General features: G+C 37.3%; 2 protein-coding genes across 3 annotated transcripts; one reads left to right on the forward strand and one right to left on the reverse strand.

The window, feature by feature from the left end:
* Window positions 1-660: 660 nt before the first annotated feature.
* Window positions 661-25930, reverse strand: CYP59 (cyclophilin 59). Of its 2 annotated transcripts, none has more exons than XM_020350345.3 (14): window positions 25583-25930; window positions 24764-24868; window positions 24525-24642; window positions 24357-24407; window positions 22652-22743; window positions 22442-22541; window positions 20444-20566; window positions 20286-20363; window positions 20124-20170; window positions 19968-20023; window positions 2588-2628; window positions 2051-2147; window positions 1739-1871; window positions 661-1651 (listed from the first exon to the last, which is right to left on the reverse strand). In XM_020350345.3, exons 1-14 carry the CDS (start codon window positions 25678-25680, stop codon window positions 844-846), a joined length of 1947 nt encoding a protein of 648 aa, XP_020205934.1. In that variant the 5' UTR covers window positions 25681-25930; the 3' UTR covers window positions 661-843. The 2 variants fall into 2 exon arrangements, with proteins under 2 accessions (XP_020205934.1, XP_020205933.1); XM_020350344.3 differs by having other exon boundaries at window positions 2045-2147; window positions 25583-25927.
* Window positions 6941-9401, forward strand: LOC145950727 (uncharacterized). Its single transcript, XM_083062404.1, has 4 exons — window positions 6941-8239; window positions 8370-8559; window positions 8659-8777; window positions 8868-9401. Exons 1-4 carry the CDS (start codon window positions 6941-6943, stop codon window positions 9399-9401), a joined length of 2142 nt encoding a protein of 713 aa, XP_082918530.1.

A 25930-nucleotide genomic window follows, 5' to 3' on the forward strand; every position in this document is an offset into this window, starting at 1 on the left:
ATAATTAATTTTATAAAAATTTATCATAAAATATAATGTAAGGTGTCAAAAAGTGTAATATGAGTTGTAAAAAGTTGAAGTACTTATAAGCAATTTTCATTGGAACAAAAGTTGTACAAATATAGTATGAGTTGCTTATGAGTGATGTGGCACAATGAGACTTATTTAAAATAGTTAGGAATTGCTTATAAACAACTCCCATTGTAGATATTCTTAGGAAAATTTGAGGGCGAATCAAAGGTAATACACGAGATACCCCACCACATATTTAAAAACTCAAACCCATCGCCACTCAAACTACTTGTTTGTACATTTAAAGCCACATACATAAAAACTTAAACCCATCGTCACTCAAACTGCTGTTAGTACATTTAATTAAAACCTTTTAGATTATGTTTGATTCGTTTGAAACAGGAGTTTGCACCTTCCGATGTATGAAATACAAAAGTAACAAGGCTTAGAGGTTAAAGCTAACATTTTTCCAAGCACACCCATATAACACGAATATAGTAGTGTTAAGTCAAGCACCATTTAACAATTTACGAAATCCCAATAGGTCTGCCACATTGTTGTGGTGCACCTTTCATTTTTTTTTTCTTTCTCTAAAGCGATGTAAACATTCTTTTTAAATCCCAACTGCCAACCCCCCAAAATTACAACTTAAAAGAAAATAAAATTCATTAAATTTGTTTCTTAATGGTAAATTTAGAATATTTCAAAAACCTTGTTCTCAAACATCAATAACTTGCTCCACCATAAAAGTTGAAGCAAAAGGGGAACATACAAGATGGCCAGCCATTCAAATGTTCTGTGCTTAACATTCGGATATAGTGATACCAATAATCATCTCCTGTCACCATGATGCCTCCTATGAGGATGATCATCAGCTTCAATATCTTGTCTTTTATGTCCACGTTCTTCCCTTCTATGTCTGTAATCTCCATCCTCCCTTCTACGTTTGTAATCTGTGTCTTCTCGTCTGCGCTTGTAATCCTCATCAGCTTCAATGTCTTGTCTTTTATGCCTACGTTCTTCCCTTATGGGTCTGCAATCCTCATCCTCCCTTCCATTTTTGTAATCCTCAGCACCCGGACTTCTTTTTCTTCGTCCGGAATCAATCTTCGCATCTTGCTTACCACTGTCTTCAGGTCTCTTTCTGTAATCTCTATCATTCCTTCTTTCCAAATGGCTAGAATCTGTGTTTCTCCTATCATCTCGGCTACCTCTTCTTTCTCTGTAGCTATCATCTTCGTCTCTTTTTCTTGAATCTCGCTCATCTTTTCGCTTGTAGCTATTGTCTTCGTCTCTTTTTCTTGAGTCCCGCTCATCTTTCCGCTTGTAATCATCATCTCTCTGTCTTCCTATATGCCTATCTCTGTCTTTCTTGTCAGCAAGGGAATCAAAATCCCTGGCATCTCTTGCAGCTCTTTCTGATCGTGCTTTGTCGTCCCCATTTCCCCCATGCCCTCTGCTTCTATGACCATACCTATCTCTGTTTGAGTCTACCATTTCCTGATCCCTACGACTTCTATGATCTTTAAAATTTTCCTTCCTACCTATTCTTTCAACTGGGTCGTCCCTGTCATGCCTTTGGTGTTTTACATCTCGCCTTGGACTTTCCACGTTATCTCCATCAAAAACCATTTCATAACTGCACCATGAAGTTGCAGTCACACATTTGGACGGACTTAATGAGAGGGACAGTTAAAGACATGCATATGCAATCAGAAGTACATACCTCGCATTATCTCCACCACGTTGGGTATTATCGTCCTTTAAGATGTATTTTGCTTGTGGTTGTTTCATTGTAGCATCTCCCGTGCAATCCTTAGCTATATGATCTGTAGAACCACATTTGAAGCAACCACCACCTACAGCAATAAATTATTGTATTAAGATTACAGAGGGGGTGGTGCAGCCGAGCAGGTGTTTACATCCAAACATTGGCATTCAGCACAATGCTGTAAAAAAGAAACTAGTATAAAACAATATAGCTAAAATTCCAAACTAGCAATTAGATCCTAACAGATATCTTTATGGTTACCTTTACCCTTTTGATCTTTCCGCCTGTATTGTGTCCATAGTTTTGCCACACTTTGACTAAAATCCACATGAATCCTTCGATCATCAATCAAAGCATTATCCATCTGTAGTTCAGGAGATATTAAAAGAGAAAAGAGTTTAGGATACGAGTTTGTTTTCATACCAAGGCAAAGTTCTCTTTGACAATACACTTAAAAATGCTTGTTTAAATTCAAAATTGCAAAGAAAATAACGACTATGTAATCCAGTAAATCTAGAAGTCCAATAAAAATTGAAGTGTTATAACACAAAGCATATAAAACAGGTAAAGCAAGCAACCGAAACAATAACAAAATTATCTTTATTTTCTGTACATAAAATACAACACCCCCTAATATAACAAACATTGTCCAGCAGCTGCACCAAGTGCATCTATAGTACATTTAAGCCAACCAGGATAGAAAGAAAAAGTAATGTCTGATGCAGAACAGAATCATTTACTGCACAGAAAGAAAAAAAAACTGTACTTGTTTAGGAAAAAGATGCTTCAAAAGCTTCAGCTTACCTTAAAATATGCCTGCTCGCATGAAAGTTTGTCCTCAAACTCTGTTACAAGAAGTAAATATAAGATACTAATGATTTTTTATTGCATTAACATTAAAATAAATAAATAAAAAATAGACCATTCATTTTCTAATTAGAGAGTAAGTTTTTATAATATAAACTGAAAAACAAACAATTCCAAATATTAAGAATTACAACTTCTAAATAAACTTGACAATGTATTTAAAGGAAACCAATATGAAATCTTGATAATGGTTGCTCAATTGGTCTGAAGCAAATATTAGTATACACATTTCTATTTAATATTTATTCATTAGAGGCTACATCCAAATCTTCAAAGCTCGAGCCTTTTGTCATATGGAACATAACATGATCAAAACTGAGGATAGGGGTTAAGTCTTTAGAGTTCACACTAAACAAAGCTCCCTAAATGTGTTTTTATGGCTGATGTTCAGAAAGAGTTGACAACTAGTTGTACTTGATTCAACTACTGCCACTTTTGATGGGAATAAATTGATTGGAGTTTTTTTTTTCTTTTTATGAATTCTACTGTATATGCTTTTTGTATCTGGAAGAGTTCTTAATGATGAATTTTACAGGTTTAGGAAGATGCAAGAAACGCAAGATATACAGTTTGCGGTATCAGCAGTTCTTTAGTGTATTTCGTGGAGTGGAATTTTGTCTATGGAAAGCTTCTAAAGGGAACACACTTATTAATTTGTAAAAAGCCAATGGGGAGAGATACCCGAATCATCTTTCTTATTTTTTTACTTATTCATTCCTAAGTAGTAAGTAGGATTTTTTTTCCTTCGTTTTACTTGTTTCTTTGTCTTGTCTCCGATAATATTTTTATCATGAAATAATTCATGTTAATAATAAAATAATAAACCACCATTTCTTCCCAAATATGCATGTAACTACGAGAGCTATGTATGCATTAGGCAATAAATATCTGAAGTTCTGATACTGAATATCAACCAGACACCAACAGACACTTGTTGAATTGGATTTAAGTGGATCAGAAGAACTCGGCATAATATTTAGAACTGATGTTGAGATGCCTTAGAAAAGGTAGTGATAAACAATCAACAACTAAACTATTACTTATAGTATAATATTCAGGATTGAACTGAAATCAGCAATCTGGAAATCATATCAAAATCAAGAAAGGGAAAATAGATACTTTTCATTAAAATAATGATAAAAGAAGAAATTCATCAAGACGGGGAAAGAAAATCAGAATGGAGGGTATGGGAATGTAAAATAACAGAACAAACAAGAAAAGAAAGAAAATTTGCAGAGCAAAGCTAGTCAATGCATCAACGTATTTATTGGGGAAACCACATTAGAAAGGCTATGTACTTCAACCAAATTGAAGCCAAATACTAATATTATCCAGAATTAAGTGTCGTGCTATGGAACAACCTCACCAACATAGGGTACACTCCAAACAAAAACACCACAGTACCAAAGTGCTGTATGAATATATTAGATTTTAGATATATGTGTGTGCTTTTGCATGTGTCCCTATACATACACACTAAAAGGGAAAATGAAAAGGCATAAGTAAATATTTACAAACACAAAAAACTGATTCGGAAATAGAAATCTTATTTGTACACATGTTAAGCATATTCCCAATTTAGAAATAGAAAATGTGTGTTCAGGATGTCTACAGTGTAGCATTTTTGTTAGGATTCTTTCTGCGATAGAAAGGAAACACCAGGAAATACAGACAAAAAAAAGAATGAAATAATGCCTCAGTATTAGTTAGAATCAGTAAACCTGTAACGAATGTACACAATGTACCCAAAGGAGCCCTCTCCTTTTTACACTGGATCTCCCAGTCGCCTAATACATGAAAAGTCCCCCTTAACTCCTCCCCAATTAGAGAGTTATTTATAGTAACCAAAATCCGCAACTGTAACTGACCCTTTTCGAAATACATTCATAACAGATTCCTAACTACTAATTCACTCTTTTATTCTTCCTCCTATAATAGACTTGTAGGGTCTGTTTTTGGGTTTCATTCTCGAGCCTATCAATACCTTCCCCCTCCAAAACAACCTTGTCCTCAAGGTTGAACTCCGGAAATTGGCCGTTGATAGTAGTGACGTCTTCCCATGTAGCTTCCTCTGATGACCTATCTTTCCATTTCACCAAAACCTGCTGACTCTGATCCCCATATTTTGTAATCACACGGCTGCCCAAAATTTGCTCTGGTTGATACCCTGTGGTTGTTCCCTCAAACTCTGTGGGAAGCCCAGATTCTACTGTATGATTTCCCACTGCCCTCTTAAGCTGAGACACATGGAAAACTGGGTGGATTCTTGCTTGCTCCGGTAGCTTTAGCTGAAAGGCTACTGTACCTATCTGTTTCAAAACCAAATACGGACCATAATAACGTGCTGACAATTTAGGATGAAGTCTTGTTGGCATAGAAACCTGTCTGTGTGGTCGAATCTTGAGGTAAACCCAATCCCCTGGTTGTATTTTAGCTGGTCTTCTCCTAGCATTCGCATAATGGATCATTCAATCTTGAGCTCTCCCCAAATGATACTTTAATTGCTTTAGAGCTTCATCCCTGTCTCTCAGGTCTTGAGCTACTGCTTCTACCAAAACTTCTCCTGGAATAAATCTGGCTAACGAAGGGGGTGGTCTACCATAGACTATCTCAAAAGGGGTGCTATGTGCAGCACTTTGGAAACTGGTATTATACCAATATTCTGCCCAAGGGATGAACTCTGCCCAAATTTTAGGTTGTTCAGAGCTGAAGCAACGAAGATAAGTTTCTAAGGTTCTGTTTAGCACTTCCGTTTAGCCATCCGATTCCGGATGATAAGCTGTACTCATCTTTAATTGAGTCCCTTGCAATCTGAACAACTCCTGCCAGAAATGACTGACGAATGTAGGGTCTCGATCGCTAACAATTGAAGTTGGAATTCCATGTAGTCTCACCACCTCTCGAATAAACACCTCTGCCACCAATCGAGCCGAATATGGATGTTTAAGTAATATAAAGTGCCCATACTTACTCAATCTATCAACAACTACCAAAATTGCATCAAAACCTTTTGATTTAGGCAATCCAACAATAAAGTCAATGTTGATGTCCTCCCAAATAGCATTTGGAATAGGCAAGGGCTGCAGTAAACCAGTTGGACTTGAGGCCTGATATTTGCTGCGCTGACATATATGACATGCTGCCACAAATTGTGTCACTGTACCCTTCATTCCTATCCAAAAAAGTGACTGGGCCAACCGATGATAAGTCCTGAATACTCCCGAATGTCCTCCAATGGGAGAAGAATGAAACTCTTGTAAGAATTTCGGAATCCAGCTGGAAGATGCTGCCAACACTAATCTTCCCCGATGATACAACCTTTCATGTTCCAAGGTATATTGAGGATGAGAATCCGGATCACGTTTCAGATCCTCAATTATTTTAGCCAAAGTAGGATCCCTCTTTACTTCAGTGTTATCAAAAAACGGTTATGGCGGCGCCATAACGGGGCCATAACGGCGTGGCGGCGGCGGCCGCAATCCTTTATGGCGGTTTAGGGTGAAAATGGCGGGGTTCCGCCATTTTGGATATGGCGGCCGTTACGGCGGGTTTGGCGTGGCGGTCCGTGGCGGACATGGCGTACATGGCGCCGTTTTTGGGCCATTTTTTTTTTGTTTTTCGTTTTGGCCCTTTTTTTTTTATTCGTTTTGGGCCTCTTTTTTTTTATTTTCTGGTTTGGACCCGAGTTTGTTTTCTAGGTTGGGCACCCAACAGATGAAATAGGGCATTAGAAACCCTAAATCACTTACAGTCCCTTTCGTGCAAACCTCCACCGCAACTGCTTTGACTCCCACGCCACATCTGCCACCGTCGCCGACGACGCAACCGCCACCGACGCTGTCGCCTCCGACGCAGCTGCCACCGTCGCAGCCTCCGACGCAGCCGCCACCATCACGTAAGAACTAAGAAGTCTCTTCTCCTCCGCTTGCATCATGTCGCGCCACCATAACCTCCGCCACCACCGCAGCTGCCTCCGCGCACGCCACCCTAGCCTCCCCGCGAGCCACCACCACCTCCGCCGTCACCTCTGCACGCCACCGTGACCTCCGACAGCACCACCGTGACCTCCGACAAGATTTTCTTCCTCCTCCTTTGAGTTTTGCCATCACAATTGCCACCGCATCCGACAATCCGACAATGTCAGGGGAGGCAGATTCAAACTCTCGGCCACCGACAATGTCATCTTCTAGTTCCATTAATTCTAAGAGGAGTAACGTTGCTTGGAAGCATTGTACACCGGTCAGAGAGAATGATACAAATGAGATTCTTTGTAATTATTGTCGGAAGGTCATGAAAGGAGGTATCACAAGGGTGAAACAACATTTGATTGGAAAGGCGGGCAATGTTACAGCTTGTTTGATGGCTCCTGAAGCTGTCAAAGTTGAGATAAGGGCAGCTATGGATGGTAAGAAGCAGAGGCAAAATGAAGCATTCAAGAAGACAATGCAAGAGATTGAGGTACAATGTGAAGAAGGATTTATGGAATTTGGAGGTTCTGATTCTCGATTACCTCCAATTGGTGATTTTAGATTGAAGGATACTAGGAAAGGACCTATGGACCTTTACACTCAACCTCAATCTACAGCTGCAAAAAATAGGAAAGACAAGGTGGTGCAAGCGGGCATAAGAGAGCTTTGCGATAAAAAAGCTGTAGAAAGGGTTTACCAATATATAGCACGCTTTTGGTACCAAGGTGGCATATCTTTCAACTTGATAAAGTTGGAAAGTTTTCAAGATATGATTCGTGAAATTGGGCATTTTGGGAAGCATTTGAAAGCTCCTTCCTATCATGACATTAGAGTACCACTCCTTCAAAAAGAAGTGGAGTTCACTAATGAATTAATGAAGCCACTCAAGGATCAATGGGCAAGTTTTGGGTGTTCCTTAATGTCAGATGCTTGGACTGATAGGAAACAAAGAAGCATAATCAACTTTTTGGTGAACTCCTCTTCTGGGACAATGTTCTTAAGGTCGGTTGATGCATCTGATTATGTAAAGACTGGTGAAAAGATATTTGAGTTGCTGGATTCTATTGTGGAGGAGATTGGAGAGGAAAAGGTTGTCCAAGTTATAACGGACAACGGAAGTAATTACGTTCTTGCTAGTAGGTTGCTAGAGAAGAAAAGAAAAAAAATTTATTGGACTCCTTGTGCTGCACATTGTATAGATTTGATGTTAGAGGATATTGGCAAGCTGCCCCATATAAAGAAGACCATTCAGCGAGCTATCTCTCTTGTTGGCTTCATTTATAGCCATTCAAGCACTTTGAGCATGTTGAGGTTCTTTACTGGGGGGAGGGAATTAGTCAGGCATGCAATCACTCGATTTGCCACATCTTATCTTTCCTTGGAGAGGATTCATCAAGAGAAAACTAATCTTCGAAAGATGTTTGTGTCAGAAGAGTGGAATGAAAACAAGCTAGCAAAGGAGGCCAAGGGAAAAGAAGCCACAAAAACTGTCTTGATGCCTAGTTTCTGGAAGAATGTAGTTTTCATTCTGAAAGTGATGGCTCCTCTTGTGAAAGTGCTTAGGCTTGTGGATAGTGAGAAAAAACCAGCCATGGGCTACATATATGAGGCAATGGACAAGGCAAAGGAAACCATTATGAAATCTTTTAAAAATGAAAGCAAATACAAGGATGTGTTTGAAATCATTGATAAAAGATGGGATATTCAGCTTCATCGCCCTTTACATGCTGCTGGTCACTTTTTGAACCGAGTTCTTTTATGCCAACCCACAGATGGAGTTTAATGGTGAGATTATTAGGGGTTTGTATGATTGTATCAATAAATTGCTGGGAGATTTGGAGATGGAAAAGACTGTTCATAAGGAGTTGGCTCACTATAAAGCTGCGAGTGGTATTTTTGGGTGCACAACTGCCATAGCAATGAGGGGTGAAGTTGCACCGGGTAAGAGACAAAACATTGCAACTTTTGAACTTTTATTCTCTAAATAATAAAGTCATTTGCTCAAGTGTTTGTGTTAACATATTTTGTTTGCATTTGTAGCTCAATGGTGGCGGATGTATGGTTCAGATACTCCATATTTGCAACAACTTGCAATAAGGATCCTTAGCTTGACATGTAGTGCTTCGGGTTGTGAACGTAATTGGAGCGTCTTTGAGCAAGTAATTAATTTCTTAATTCCAATTTAAAGTTAATAATCAATGTTTTGCTTATTATTCCTTAAGTAATAAGTATTTATTTAATTGTTTTAGGTTCATACCAAGAGAAGGAATAGACTCGAGCATAAAAGACTACATGACTTGGTATTTGTCAAGTATAATCAAGCACTCCATCAAAGGTATAACCTTAAGGATGAAATCGATCCCATTAGTCTCAATGGGATTGATGATTGCAATGAGTGGCTAATTGGAGAGATGGATGAGGAAGAAGGTGAAGATGAGAGGGTTCATGAAGGAGATGATGACCTAACTTGGAGACAAGTTTATCAAGCTTCGCGACTTGATGAGCCTAGACAATACACTAGGCGTCACAAAAGGAGAGGAGCAACTCGGGAGGAGCAAGTAGGAACATCTACTAATCCTTCTAAAAGAGCCAAAGGATTAGCTTCAAAGAATAAGGGGAAAAGGGTTGAAGAAGTTGAGGCATCAGAAGATTCTAGCACTAACAGTGAGGAGGAGGAACCAAATGCTATACATTCAAATGGAGAAGAAGCTGAAGGATTTTTGAATGAGCAACATCATCATGTGGAAATTAATTATGTAGACATTGATGAGGATGAAGAGTGAAGAGGATTAAACAAAATAGTTTTAGGAATGACAATTGTGTTTTGCTATTTTTTAACATTGTTGCTTTGTTTTGATGGCTATTTTTGTTGGTTAGGGGTTTATGTTTCTTTATGATGACTATCAATAGATTATAAATGCCATGAATTTTAGATTGTTATATTGTTGGTTTTAATATGTGAGTGTGTTTGTTATTTTTCTACTTTTGCATCATATTATATATATATATATTTTTTTTCGTCCACCATGATGTCCGCCATAGACCGCCATGGCATCCGCCATGGCAATATGGCACTTAAAGGTCCTTGCCGCCATCCGCCGTATAACCTTATTGATAACCTTGCTTTACTTCCTCATCAATCTCCGTGATATCTTGCCAATAGGGCCTCGAAATTACTTGTAATTCCTTCTCCTCATTCTGCCTTGAAAGTGCATCCGCCACTCTATTTGCGGCCCCAGTTTTATAAACAATTTCAAATTCGTATCCCAGCAGCTTAGCCAACCAATTTTGTTGATTTTGGGTCGTAATTCTTTGCTCCAATAAATGTTTCAAACTCTTTTGATCCGTGAAAACAGTGAACTTCTGTCCGAGCACGTAAGGTCTCCAATGTTGAATGGCCAACACTAGAGCCATTAATTCCTTCTCATACACTGACTTGGTAAGGGATGTGATGGAATCATGCTTTGGAGTGCAAGAGGTGACATACTCAAAGATCCAAGAGGAGTTGGCTAGACATGAAGGTTTGGGTCTGTCAGGGCCCATCGGGCCCATTGGGCCTAGGAAGGCCCAAGTTGAACTTTTCATGGGCCATATTTTGTCATAGCTATTTTCATATGTTTTGTATACATCATGTTAGTATAGGTATCATATATTTTGGTCTTGTATTTTGGACCACATAGAGTAGCATTTTAGGTTTTAGGCTTGTTGGGCCTAGTTTTGGGCTTCATGGGCCTTTGGGCTTTTGGTACCCAATATTGGGCTCATTTTCATTCTTGTAATTTTTCCTTTCCATTGTATTTGTTTGACCATTGTATTTAGGTCATTAGATTAGGAAAATACAAGGAATACTAAAGTAGGCTAATTAGGTTAAATTAGGTTTAATTTGGAAGCCATTTAAGTTACATTTGAGTCACGTGTTTTGCACCTTTGGTGGCTGAACATGTGACCTCAAATTAACCCTAAATGACACTCCAAATTACACTTAGATGCACCTTAGGTACCTGAATTTTCGGAGTAGCACATGGGAGCCAAAATTTGAATTCAAATTTCAAATTTGAATTCAAATTTTGGGCGCCACATGTCACCTTTTGATTTAGGCGCCCAAAGTGTGCAAAACCGTGCTTACTAAAGTGTTTCCTTCACCATTTTGTATTCACTTTGAACCTTAATGAAATTTGTGAGCCATAGTGCCGAGTTTCCTCTCAAAGTCTCCTTGAGTTCATCTTCAAAAGCCTTAGGAATTCACCTAGAATCCTCCTCTTTGAAGTGTGCTCTCCATTGATGCTTGAGCTTGGATGCTTCCCTCCTAGTTCTAGGTTGATTTCATCCGTGAGTTCATAGCTTGCAAGTGTTCTTGAGTTGAAGAATTCATCCTCCATTGAAGAAGATCCGGCCTAAGCAAATCCATGGAGAATAACATCTTTCACTTCTCCTAGTTTTGCTATCATTTTTGGTATCAAGAGCAAGGTCTTCAAGGAGATAAGTTCTTCATCTTGTTTTTGGTCCGAATATTTTTGTGTTCTTTGTGTTCTTATGTTTGTCTTAATTGAGTTTCAATTCGGATCTATATTTTGATGCTATTGAGTTCATAGATCCATTGTTGATTGTCTTGATTTTTCTTCCATAATCAACTTGTTAGGAACTATTTGCTTTGTGCTAATTTTGAGTTTATTTTGAGTCTCTCCATTCCTTGTATGTGTCCGTGATTGGACCTCATGCATTGCATTTAGATTTTGTTTTTAAATCTTTGTTTTGTCTTAGAAGTTTGTGTTTAGTCCTTACTTGTTGCAAAATTCCTTGAATAGCATGTTGACCTAAATTTCTTTGTGTCTTGTTCATCAATTTGTTGTTCTCGGTTTGCTTGTTGTTCTTGCCTCCTATATGTGCTTTTTTCTTTTACCTTATTGTGTTCATAACTTTCTATTAGTTCTAGTAAGTTTCTTTAGAGTTAGGTTTCCATTGTGTCTTAAGTTTTCAAATCACATTTCCATTGAAAAATCTTATAAAAATTTTTGTGACTCAAAATTTCAAGTGCTTAATCTTACTTCTAGTGCACTATCTTTTGGATTCAAATTTTAAAAAGTAAATAGGCTGAAAACAGAGACAAAACCAGAGCCTAAATCAAAAGAAAAGTACAAAGATTCAAAGAAGAAAAGTGTACAAAAGAATCCAAGACAAAACCTAAAAACTAGTGCACTAGTTTCCTTGTTTTCACTTGAATTTTTGTCTAACTTGTAGTCACGGTTTCTATAGCTTGGAATCATATAAAAATTTGAAACAAAAGGCAAATATACTCTCTGGACTCTTAAACTTGATACTGGAAAAAGAAAGAATAAAAAAAAATATAGAGAAGACAATTTAAAAGGAAAAAAGCCGAGAGGTGTACAAGCTGAAAAATCCACTTGATTCCTTGTTATTGTTTTGGCTACTACTTTTGCTATACTTGTCCAATTGTCTTCAAATTTTTTTTGTTTTGTTCATCTATTCTAGTACCTATCTAGGAACTCTTCTATCTGAGTGCTAGCTTTTATTTGGAGTCTTAATTTTCAGTTTTACTTGTTGAACCTCTTTGAGTCTTGTCATATACATCTATTACTCTTAATTTTGGTATAAGCTTTTCAAATTGTGCTTTTATTGCTTGTCTTGTTTTCTTTCAATAAATTCCTGTGCTGGAAGTGGCCTCAAATCCTTGCTCAAGGATCAAGCATTGCTCAACAAAGAGTAGGAAAAGTTTGGACACTAAGACCTAAAAATTTGACCTAATTTAGTGACCAAAACTTCTCCTAAACTTCCTTCACTTGAGTGACCATTCCTTTCACCTTGTGAGGCAGCCACCATTAACTTCTTTGTTGTGTTTCTTTTGCAGGTCCAGTAGCATCATATTGAAGGATTAGTGGCGGATTAAACACTTGATTAAGTGTTGGAAAATTTGCATAGCAATCCGTCACTAATTGGTCACCAAAGCCGCCACTTTATTGCTTTTTAGGCTAGTTTAATTTTTGTCAATTCTCTTGTATTTTTAAACCAATTTGTAAAGCTTGGAGGGAGTATTAAGAAGCTGGTCAGGTATATCTAACCCTTGATAGCCTTCTCACATGTAGTACTAGTGGAAGTGGCTTGGAAATTTCATATGTTTCAAGCTTCCACTTAGGGTTATCCGACTAGCTACTTGTTTTTGCTTCCTTTAAAGTTTCTTGTCTATAATTGTGTTTACTTAGTTGCTTAATTTCGTCTAGACTTGTGTAGATTTGATTGTTCACGTTTAGTTTAGTCTTAAATACAAACAAATTGTGAAAAAGCATTCAAAATTTTTGTGAAAAATTTTGGGGAATTGAAAGTACCACAAAGGAGTTTAGTGATTTCCACTTGAAAAGGCTTGGTTATTAAGTGGCTCTTTGTAGCTCACCTCCCTTGATAGTGCAACTTGTACACTTAGACTTCCAAGTGCTATTTTCATTCCTAGAAAAATCTCAAAAATATTTTATACCTTTTTGCATAGCATATAAACTCTTATTGCTTAATCATGAGTCAACATTCTCAAAGTAGTAATGACTTTGAATCTCCTAAAAGTTTTAAAAGAATTGTCAAGGAGGTTGAGGCACTAAAACTTTGGAAGCATGATGAAATACTTCAAAAACAAAAAGAAAAACTTGAAAAGGAAGTACAAATCATGGCTTTAGAACAAGAGATTCAAAAGATTAAGCAACGAGAAGAAAAACTTTTGAAAAGATTAAATAAAAATAAAAGTCCAAAAGGTTCTTCTAGGAGCTCAACCAAGAGCTCCAATGATTCTCAAAGCCAAGAATATGATGGTAGTTTGAACATGGATGCATACTACCAACCTCATCCTAGGAGAGTCATTAAAGAACACAAAGTGAGGGAATCAAGGGTTGATCTCCCTTACTTTCATGGAAAAGAAGATGTGGATGCCTACTTGGATTGGGAAATGAAAGTGGAGCAAATCTTCACTTGTCACCAAGTAGGTGAAGAAAGAAAAGTTCCCTTGGCCACCTTAGCTTTCCAAGGACAAGCTATGTATTGGTGGACATCCTTAGAGAGAGAGAGAAGACTTCACAATGACCCTCCAATCACTTATTGGAATGAGTTGAGGAGTGCTATGAGAAGAAGGCACATACCTTCTTATTATAGTAGGGAGCTTATGGATAAGCTCCAAAGACTCCAACAAAAGAATATGAGTGTTGAGGAGTATAGACAAAAGATGGAGTTGTATCTCATGAGGGCTGGCATAAGGGAAGAGGAAAGATTGACCATTGCTAGGTTTTTAAGTGGTCTAAATTTTGATATAAGAGATAGAGTTGAGTTACTCCCTTATAGGGACCTTGATGATTTGGTCCAACTTTGTATAAGGGTGGAACAACAAAATTTGAGAAAAGGAAAAACTCAAACTAACTCTTATAACAAGAATGACTACAAGAGAGATGGTCAATATGACTCTTCTAAAAACTCTAGTAAGGGTCAAGAAAAAGAAATAAAAAAAGAAAATAATAAAAATGTTGTCACTTCTAGTAGTAAAACTAGTGACATCAAATGCTTTAAATGTCTTGGGAGAGGCCATATAGCTTTTCAATGTCCAACTAAAAAGGTCATGATTTTGAGAGGACAAGACATTTATAGTAGTCTTGATGAATCTAGTTCTACCACTTCAAGTGGTAGTGAGACTAGTGAGGAAGATCCTAAAATTGAAAAGTTATATCCTGTGGATGGTGATCTTCTTATGATCAAAAGGCTTCTTGGAAGCCAACCTTGTCCCACTTCACTATCTCAAAAAGAGAACATCTTTCATACAAGATGTTTGGTTTCTAAAAGAACTTGTTCTCTCATTGTTGATAGTGGATCATGTTCTAATTGTTGTAGTACAAGGATGGTTAACAAGTTAGCCCTTACCACCATTCCTCACCCTCACCCTTATAAACTTCATTGGCTCAATGAAGGTAAGGAATTGGAGGTGAATCAACAAGTGAAGGTCAAGTTTTCTATAGGGGATTATAAAGACAAAGTTTTATGTGATGTGATCCCTATGGAAGCTTGTCATATTTTGCTTGGTAGGCCATGGCAATTTGATAAACAAACTATACATGATGGCCTTACTAACAAAATAACCTTCACTCATAAAAATAAGAAAGTTGTTTTTAATCCTTTAACACCACCCCAAGTGTTTGAGGATCAAAAGCAAATGAAAAGAAAAAGAAATAAAGAAAGACAAGAAGGAAAGAGTGTGGAAGAAGGAGATTCCACTAAAACCTTTGTGACCAAGGAGAGTTATTTTATGACCAAGCAAGATTTGAAAAGAACTCTCTTTATTCATAAAAGTCTTGACTCTTATCCTAATGCTGCCACTTATCTTAAAGTTGAGAATGAGGAACAAAATGAATTTCAAGTAAAGAATTCTTCTCAACTTCGAGATATAGTGAAGAAGGAGTGGACTATACCTAGTGTTACTCCTTATACTACTTCCTTGAAGGTGCACAAGGAAGGAAGTATTTCTTTGGATTTCATAAAGCACCCAATTTTTGGTTTACATTGTTTAGTAGATATAAATTGTAATAATCTATATTCTATGCTTGATCTTATGGGAAGTTCTTATTTTTTTGAACTTAATATGTTTCCTTCCCTACAAGACAAAAATAGAATATATGACTATGAGTATCTAATAAACAATCAAATCCAAAATTGTTTAGGACGTTTTTTAGTAGTATTTTCTTTATATTTTAGGAAAAGCCTAGGATACCATTTAGGGTACTTTAGGCAAGATATTGTAGTGTTTAAAAATCAGTTTTTTCATTGTCTTAGTCATAGTGTTCTTACATTTTTAGGTTTTACTTCTAGGTTATGCTTAGAAGAGGAGCCTATTTTTAGAGAGTCTAATATTTTATCTTTCTTTGTTAGGTTAGATACTAGGACTCCTCTTAGGATCCATGATCTTTTCTCTTACCATGTTACTTCTTATTCCTTGCATGTTTTATATGTAGGTGTTAATTTTTCTTCCATTCATCCTCGAGATTTGAGGACAAATCCTTTTCAAGAGGGAGGGGATGATGGAATCATGCTTTGGAGTGCAAGAGGTGACATACTCAAAGATCCAAGAGGAGTTGGCTAGACATGAAGGTTTGGGTCTGTCAGGGCCCATCGGGCCCATTGGGCCTAGGAAGGCCCAAGTTGAACTTTTCATGGGCCATATTTTGTCATAGCTATTTTCATATGTTTTGTATACATCATGTTAGTATAGGTATCATATATTTTGGTCTTGTATTTTGGACCACATAGAGTAGCATTTTAGGTTTTAGGCTTGTTGGGCCTAGTTTTGGGCTTCATGGGCCTTTGGGCTTTTGGTACCCAATATTGGGCTCATTTTCATTCTTGTAATTTTTCCTTTCCATTGTATTTGTTTGACCATTGTATTTAGGTCATTAGATTAGGAAAATACAAGGAATACTAAAGTAGGCTAATTAGGTTAAATTAGGTTTAATTTGGAAGCCATTTAAGTTACATTTGAGTCACATGTTTTGCACCTTTGGTGGCTGAACATGTGACCTCAAATTAACCCTAAATGACACTCCAAATTACACTTAGATGCACCTTAGGTACCTGAATTTTCGGAGTAGCACATGGGAGCCAAAATTTGAATTCAAATTTCAAATTTGAATTCAAATTTTGGGCGCCACATGTCACCTTTTGATTTAGGCGCCCAAAGTGTGCAAAACCGTGCTTACTAAAGTGTTTCCTTCACCATTTTGTATTCACTTTGAACCTTAATGAAATTTGTGAGCCATAGTGCCGAGTTTCCTCTCAAAGTCTCCTTGAGTTCATCTTCAAAAGCCTTAGGAATTCACCTAGAATCCTCCTCTTTGAAGTGTGCTCTCCATTGATGCTTGAGCTTGGATGCTTCCCTCCTAGTTCTAGGTTGATTTCATCCGTGAGTTCATAGCTTGCAAGTGTTCTTGAGTTGAAGAATTCATCCTCCATTGAAGAAGATCCGGCCTAAGCAAATCCATGGAGAAGAACATCTTTCACTTCTCCTAGTTTTGCTATCAGGATGCCTCCCCCAAAGCTTTGCTGAAAAATGCTATAGGCCTCTTGTTTTGTGTCAACACCGCTCCTATTCCTTTTCCTGAAGCATCACATTCAATAGAGAAGGGTTGAGAAAAATCAGGCATAGCTAAAACAGGAGCCGACGTGACAGCCTGTTGCAATAGCCTAAACGCCAAGGTACTGTCTTCCTTCCATGCAAAATTTCCCTTTTTTAGCAAGTTGGTCAAAGGCCTGGCTATTTTTCCATAATTGCATATGAAGCAGCGATAATATCCGGTAAGGCCCAAAAATCCCCTTAGCGCCTTGATAGACTTTGGAATAGGCCATTGTAATATAGCTTCAACCTTTTGAGGATCCATAGAAACCCCTGCTTTAGAAACTATATGCCCCAAATAACTCAACTCCGTCTTACCAAATTCACATTTCTTTAGATTGGCCAAAAACCTGTGCTGTTCCAGAATATGCAGTACCTTCTTTAGATGCTGCAAATGATCCTCCCAAGATTTGCTATACACCAATATATCATCAAAGAACACCAATACATACCTTCTTAGGAGGGGTCCTAATATGGAATTCATGGCACATTGGAAAGTTGCTGGGGCATTGGTTAATCCAAATGGCATTACTAAAAACTCATAATGCCCTTGATGGGTACGAAAAGTTGTTTTCGGAATATCCGCCTTATACATTCTTATCTGGTGGTAGCCAGCCTTCAAATCAATCTTAGAAAAATATGCAGCCCCATTCAGCTCATCGAGAAGTTCTTCAATCATGGGAATAGGAAACTTATCCGGAATTGTAGCCTTGTTCAAAGCCTGGTAATCCACACAGAACCTCCAGCTACCATCTTTCTTTTTTACCAAAATCACTGGACTTGAATATGGACTGTTGCTCGGTCTAATAACCCCTGTAGATAACATCTCAGCCACTTGCTTCTCAATTTCATTTTTCTGTATGTGAGGGTATCGATAGGGTCTAACACTTATAGGATCCGTTCCAGCCTTGATTGGAATTTTGTGATCAATTTCTCTATGAGGTGGTATCCCTACCGGTTCAGCAAAAATATGACCAAATTCTCCTAACAGTTTCTGCAGTTGATCTCCCATTGGCACAGGCAAAGACTCATTCTTTCTCTCCTCTTTTTCCACAACCCACAACATTGACATTCCTGCTACTTCATCTTGTGGCAGTTTAATCAAGGACTTCATAGAAATAACTGATTTAGCTAAGCTTGGATCCCCCTGTATCCGAACGTTCTGTCCTTGATCTACAAAATCCATGCTCAAAGTCTTCCAATTCACTTTTACCTCCCCCAAGGTAGCCAACCAAGTCACTCCCAAAATCACATCCACGCCTCCTAAGTCAAATAGAAAAAATTCTTCAGATAATTCATAATTTTCCATGTGTACCTTCAAATTTTTGCAACGCCCCTAGGTCTCTTTTCTTTTCCCGTCTCCCAGCCTCACTTGGTACGGTTCGGTTGATTCCACCTCCAATCCCAATTTCTGTACCAATTGGCTAGAGATAAAATTGTGACTGGCTCCACTATCAATTAAAATCAGCACTTTCTTGCCCTGAATGGTTCCTTGAAGCTTCATGGTTTGAGGTTGTGTCCATCCTCCAGTTGAACACATGGACAGGTCCATCCATTGGCACACCGCTTCTAGCTCTTCTCCTCCTTCTTCCTCTAGCGCCTCCTCCTGTTCCGCTCCAGTTTGTTCATCCTCAACCAAAATTAATACCCGCAAATTCTTCCCTGAACAGCGGTGCCCTGGTCCATATGCTAGTCCACAACGAAAACACCTGCCCTCATCTCTCCTTTTCACATATTCAGGATAAGATAGGTTCCTTGTTCCTCTATTTCTTGACCACGAATTTACACTTTCACTTGTTTTAATTCCAGAAGTCACGGCCTCCGACTTACCTCCTTCTTGTGCATGGCGACCCACTTCGCCAATGCCCACTCGCGACACAATTCCCCCTCCAGTTTGGTATCGTGAACTTGCATTTTGACGGTTAAAAGAACCCCCGTATGTTCGCGCTTCTTTCATTGCTTCTTCCACATCACACGCCACCTCCATGGCACGAGTTAAATCCTTCGGATCATGAGGACGCACTTGACCCCTGATATCTTTTCGTAGTCCTGCTAGGAAATAACCCAGCAATTGATCCTCTGGTGTTGAAACTGATTGTGCCACCAACAGTTCGAATTCTTGCACATAGTCTTCCACGCTCGAAGTCTGTCTTAGTGCTGCCAGCCTTTCATACACCGTGCTGCGACCGTTTCCCCCAAACCTTCTCAACAAAGCCGTCGAGAACTCTTCCCAAGAAGGAGTCTTGGACTTCTGTCGCCAAAATTGGAACCAGTGAACAGCATTCCCTTCCATACTTATGAATGCCAGGCGCAATTTCTCTGTAGGTTTGACTTGTTGTGCTTCAAAAAAAATTTCTGCCCTAGCTATCCATCCCAGCGGGTCACATCCTTCAAAAGTGGGTAATTCCACTTTTTTCATCCAAGAATGACGCATTCCCCCATTCTCTCCTTCCGATGACTCTCCTCCCTCCTTCACTTCCGATATATTCCCATTGTTGACTGAATCATTCTCCCCTTCCTCAGAAATTGGATCTTTCTTCTTATTCATACACTCAAGAATCAGTTCCTTAATTTGTTTCATGTCTGGCATGTTTTCTTTGATGTAACTGATGTCTCGTTTCAACTCCGCTAATTTCATTCCTTGTTCGCTGGTCAACTTCTCCAAATTCCCCACTCGATTTTCCATCTCGTTCTTGAATTGGATCCGGCAGGTCGGACCAATTTGTTAGGATTCTTTCTGCGATAGAAAGGAAACACCAGGAAATACAGACAGAAAAAAGAATGAAATAATGCCTCAGTATTAGTTAGAATCAGTAAACCTGTAACGAATGTACACAATGTACCCAAAGGAGCCCTCTCCTTTTTACACTGGATCTCCCAGTCGCCTAATACATGAAAAGTCCCCCTTAACTCCCCAATTAGAGAGTTATTTATAGTAACCAAAATCCGCAACTGTAACTGACCCTTTTCGAAATACATTCATAACAGATTCCTAACTACTAATTCACTCTTTTATTCTTCCTCCTATAATAGACTTGTAGGGTTTGTTTTTGGGTTTCATTCTCGAGCCTATCAATTTTCAACCAGCAATGACATGGGAATAAAAGGAAGACTTAAAGATGGACAAAAATAAGAACCATTGGAACACTATTAAAGATGCACAAATTTTACACACATGACAAAGTGGATATACATGCATACTGACCTATGAAAGCATAGCATAAACTGTCACCAGTCTTGTGATCACGGATGATTTCAGCCCTATAATTTGAAAAAAGAAAAAAAGTAGGTGAGAACAGCATAACAAATGATATAACCATCAGCAAGTCTCCTGACAAGTCAACTGCTTAATATTACTCACGATGATACAGTTCCAAAGCGTGAAAATATTGTATGCAAGTCCTCATCCTAAAATTTAAAGAAAAATATATTAATAATTAAGTACTGATTACAACTTCGGTATAAATCAAGAGGGAAAGAGTACATGATAATTATAGATCCATAACACAGAAAGATTACTCACCTCAGTAACTGGGTTCAATTTACAGACAAATAATACATTGTCCGGGGGCTTAATCTCAGCATCAGGAATATCCCCAATCTAAAACAAGAAAGCAAAAAGAGTTTAAATGGGATCACATTCACAAATCAAGTACTAAAATTCTTATCCATCATACTTACACTCTCAAGTACAACTGCCCTAGAATGTGCTTCCTTTGATCTAATAACCTCCTCGAGTTCTGCTGGGTTTAATTGTTCATCCATGGGCACCCAATCATCTTCAAGTCGCACTTCATCATCGACCTAGTAAAATTCCATTAGGTCATGAATTAGAAGTTGGAACAAGTGTTCTTACTGAAGACTATTGATTATAATGCTTTAAATGAATTGTAATATCACAAGGATCCAATCATCCTTCATCCATCTATAGCCATACAGCGAGAGTCAGGAACTTTTACAGTGAATGCTGAACAAATACACTAAAAGCACAAGTAAAATCCAATACAAACGTCCATCTATAGCCATAAAATAACAGCCAGAAATAGTTAATTTGTAATATCACAAGAATCCAATCATCATGTAATCAGTTCCTGGTTCATTGTTGTAACTTGTACAATGTAGGAAACAATTCTCAGTCTTCACACCACCATAATTATAGAAGAAAAAAATATATTTTGGAAGAACTACAAAAAATAGGAAGGAGATATTCTCCAGATTTCTGAAAAAATAAAGCACTGAAATTAAACAAATGCATCAGTGCAAAACAAGTCAAATAACTTCTCTATTCCAATTCATATTTTTTGGGGAAACCCACTCAAAAACCATGAAAAGCACACTTATGTGCAGCAAAAAATACAAGCTTATCCTATAAAATATCAATTGATAACGAACCTTGCATGAAAAAAGCAACTGACACCATAAACAGCACAGCATTACAAATGTCGTGGCAAGTATTTTACTGATCATATAATGAGAGGATAATTGTGGGCCCCAACAAGAGGGCTGAAAAGAGAACTAGTTACAATAGCTGATGTGACCAATTATTTAGGGGAGGTAATGCATATATAGGGAGAGCACACAGCTAACGGAAAAGGCTTTGAGTATCGATTCTGTTAGAAATCTTATGAATTGAGCAGAGAGAGAATTATCTCTTCTCTGAGGAACAGTGGCTCTGGGATTCCATGGGTCATCTTCTGTAATAGTTCTTCTCCAATCAATAATATTTTTAGTTTCTATTGAATCTGAATCTAGTTCCTATCATATTACCTCCAAACTACGGTTTTTAATTTTTTCAACAAGCCTGTATTTCAATGAAACATCTCATAGGAAAAGATTCATGTCTCATATTGGCTAGTAATATGGCCAAAATACTCCTTACATGTCTTGGGCAATCCTCCCTTGTGTTGCCTTTTGGCATCGAGTTAGGCTTGGACCATTTCTAATATGATAATGGAGCCTCTGTGACCAAGCAGTCTAAAGATTGAACCTTGCCACCCCCTTTTAATAAAAATTGAATTCCAGCATACATAAGCCTATGCATTACTCACACTTCAATCCCAAAGGGATCTTAAGTGAGGGGGGCATGTTAAAGATATAAAGATATTAACACATTTTCATTTAACTTTAGCATTTCAGATAGTATTAGTTGGTTCATGAAAAATCATTGCTTTATCCAGTCTTGATGCTAGGTCACCTACAAATGTCAAGTCTTATAAACTTCATGCCCCGGAAGTCTAAATCTAGGCATGATGGGTGGATGTTAAGGTATGTCACATCAATTAGAGATAAGACCAAAATACTCTTTTTAAGGCTCAGGCTATCTTCCTCCCTTGAGTTACCTTTTGAGATTGAGTTAGGCATAGTTCATTTCAAATAATTCAAAATACAGGCCTCTACAATCAGACTCGTCGTATTTCTATCAGCCAAATTAATGTAACTTCAAAGTTACTTCTTTAAAGAGTGTCTATAGTACCCAAATGGATTTGCCCATATGCTTGAGTTAAGAAAAATAAGGTCAAGGAAATAGCTTCATTTTTTAATCAAATGGACACATTTTCATAACAAATAGCTTTATAAGTTAAAAGATCATTGCACTTCCAACAAATAACCAATGAATTTTTTTTTACTTTTTTTTTGCAGTGTCAAGCAATGAAATACAGTATTGCAATCAACCCTTACCTCATCTTTTGGTTTTCCTTCCGGAGAAGCTTCAGGAATGAACTCAGATAGCTGAGAAGGATCATCGTAAGGATCCTCCAGGATATATGTGTGCTTGATTCTATTCAAGTAATTCAAGAAGATTAATACATTCTATTCACCTCAAAAAAAACAAATATGAAAACATCATTTCCGACCAACATTTTGTAGCACAAAACAATGAGTACAAACCTTATATTTTTATATGGTCTTCCCTTCTCATCTACATAAGCCTCATTTATTCTAGTTAGAGTCTCAAATCCTTCAGCTACCTCACCAAAAACCTGTAAAAATGAACGAATCTCAGAAAACAAATTAACTTCCATGGTATAAAAGTCATATGTGATTAAATAAATAAAGTAGCATTTCCAAATCAATGTCTGATAGAATTAGCCATTAGGTAATATTTCATGCTTTTTAAATAACCATTAACTAGAAAAAGAACTGAATATTTAAATGCTTTTCATCATCACATACACACCCCTACTTGCAACACAAAACAAAGGAAACAACACCTTGTTAAGCAACAATAACAAAGTGGGTAACAGGGGGACTCTGACCAACATAATTTGGAATAAATACCTTGTTCACCAGATACATGACTAAGCAACAAATAGGAGACAGGGAACACTGCTGGGATATATGGCCAGAAACATGGGGGACAAAGGGGAGAATAAAAAATGAGGTAGGCTGGGAGGAATGCACTTCAGATGGCTCTTATTACTGTGGTTACAAAATTTGAACGGAGAGGAAGAAATACAGTCTTAAAAACAGAATAAAATGGGGAGTCCTATTTTCTCCCTCATTGAGCAAACAATATGTCAATCTTATTGGTACTAATCACTAAAGAATGAAATTTACACCTGTTCAGCATATAAGAAACTACAGCTATGAAAAGTCCCATTATAGACTGCTATACTAGCCATAATTGCTGCTGTATGAAATGATCCAAGGCGGAGCTTCCTTGGAAGTTGGTACCAACTGACAGATCCACCACCAAATGACACTATTGCACGCTTTGATGTGGGCCCGCCCCCGCCCCCGCCCCCAAATTTTAATTATGAGTTGTCTAACAAAAACCATTCCACAACTGACTTGTTTAACACTTTAGGGTTGGAGAAACAATTAACAGTAGGGAAAATATTCAACTAGTTCATATGATTATTTATTAGAATGAGCAGCTAATATTATCATTTTCTTTGCACTTAAAATTATTATGCAAGGAAAATGCATATTTCAGAATCAACAGCATTACCATAGGAGACCAGGTGATGCTAATAAAAAGCTCATCTGCTACATAGAAACAAATGTAGGAGGAACTAACACTTTAATATACTATTATATCTATGTTTGTTCTAAAACCATCGACATAAATCAACTTTTACAAACACATTGATGAAATCAAAATAATCTATCACCATTATTTATAATAGCACACAATTGAATTTAAAATGCACTAAAACTAATCACCACTCTGAAATGAATGGCCTTTATTCCAAAATTTATAATCCATGATTCCACAAACATACCTGCTATTGGCAGAAGGGCCTGAGGTTATCTTTTGAGTACTTACACTTGCACAGATTTTATTTTTAATGTTCTTTTCTAAAAGTAAAAAGGTATGTATGTTTACTTTGTAAAGCACAAACTGCTTAAAAGTTAAAAGAACTCACCAAATATTATCATTATTAAATGCAAAATAAAATCCTCCCTAATTTATCCCTCTGTAATGACCACAAAAAAATTAAAACTATTTTGTGCAGGAGAAGTGAAACTACCAAATGTCAATTATATCTAAATATCTAAATCCATCAAAAGATAATATTTCCATGCAATCAGCATAAGGATGCACACATAACCGTGAAACAAGTAAAGCAAGCATGCATAGGATACTTACTGTGTGCTTTCCATCAAGGTAATCGAGGTCATCACGCAGAGTGATATAAAACTGAAAACAGAAAGAAACAAAACAATGGCAATTGAAAATTTATTTTACACAATGTACTAACGAGTCTGAAAAAAAAAAAGGAAACCAACCATCAACCTGCCCAAAAATATGACATACCTGTGAAGCATTCAGATTCTCTCCAGCACTTGCCATGGCAACAGTTCCAGTCTTGGAATGCTTCAGATCAATATGAATTTCATTGCTGAAAAACCGGGCTTGATCACCATATAGAAACCTGACAAATGAGGAAGTGATTGCACAAAATGAGAATGCAGTGTCAGAAACTTCACATTTGAAAGAAAAAATTAGTGAATGTTATACAGTAACTAAATGCACAAGCAATTTTGGTTACGTACTTGTAAACAGAATCACCACCAGTTCCCGTGCCACTTGGATCACCAGTTTGGGCAGTAAAATCCTTCTGAACAGTGTGAAATAGACAACCATTGTAGTACTTTATCCTGGCTCAACAATTCCAAACCAACAGAGAGCATGTTATAATTTGAACAAACACCAATATGTGCAAATATCACAGCCGATATTTTTTTTCAAAAAAAATAATAACAATAAAGTCCTATCTAGGAAAATAACTTAATTAAAGATTATTGAATATGTATTTAATATGTAATCACTTATATATAAGTTATTTATTTAGAATTGAATAGATAATTGGGTTAACTTATTTTCATATAAATCTTAAACTACCAAGGGAGTCTAGCTCAATTGGTTGGACAAAGCACCTGAGTTGTTGTAAATCACTTGTTACCAAATACAATTCCAATGGGGCAAAAAAAAAATAAAAGTTATAAACTATTTTCTCAAGTTGTCCTACAGAAGTTAATAAGAAGATACTGAAAACTTATGGACATATCATAAGGTATTTTCATATACTCCCTAAAACGCTTATTTATGTCATAAGAAAATTTTAAATATGTTGTGAATAATTTTTTCCAAACAAACCCTAAGTCCAGATCATCAGAGACTAACTTATCACTATGAAGAAATAATCAACATATGCAAATAGCATAACACTAAAAAATTTTAAAAATAAAAAAATAAAAGCAAGTTCAGCGTGAAGAAAAACGACCCAATAAGGGTTTTGGTTTCAGAAGCACGAAAAAGTAACAAAATCGAAAATTTGCAACGGACGGTAGGGTTAGGGAATGAGAAATTACTTGCAAAGCTTCAAGAAATTTTTGCAGGTCAAGGGGCATTTGTTGGTGTGCAAATCGACGACAAGGTCCCCCAAGCTCGTCACGATCAGCACCGACATTTTCTCGTTGTTCTTCCAAGACGCTCACGAAACTCCTCTTCCTTCACCAATGTCTAGGGTGAACCAATGTCTCATATGGTTCACCAGTGAGAGAGTAAAATAATGCTGCAACTGCCCTCCTTCACCTTTTAATATGCATAATTGGCCTTTCTTTAAAATCTGAATTCACATTTCTCAATTATCCCATATATGTAACACTTACATTTAAAATTCAGGATTTCAAAACCCGAATTTCTATATTCAATTGTGA

Source organism: Cajanus cajan, chromosome 8 (assembly GCF_000230855.2).
Source record: "Cajanus cajan strain Asha chromosome 8, NIPB_CcT2T_4, whole genome shotgun sequence".
In the NCBI taxonomy this organism is placed as follows: domain Eukaryota; kingdom Viridiplantae; phylum Streptophyta; class Magnoliopsida; order Fabales; family Fabaceae; genus Cajanus; species Cajanus cajan.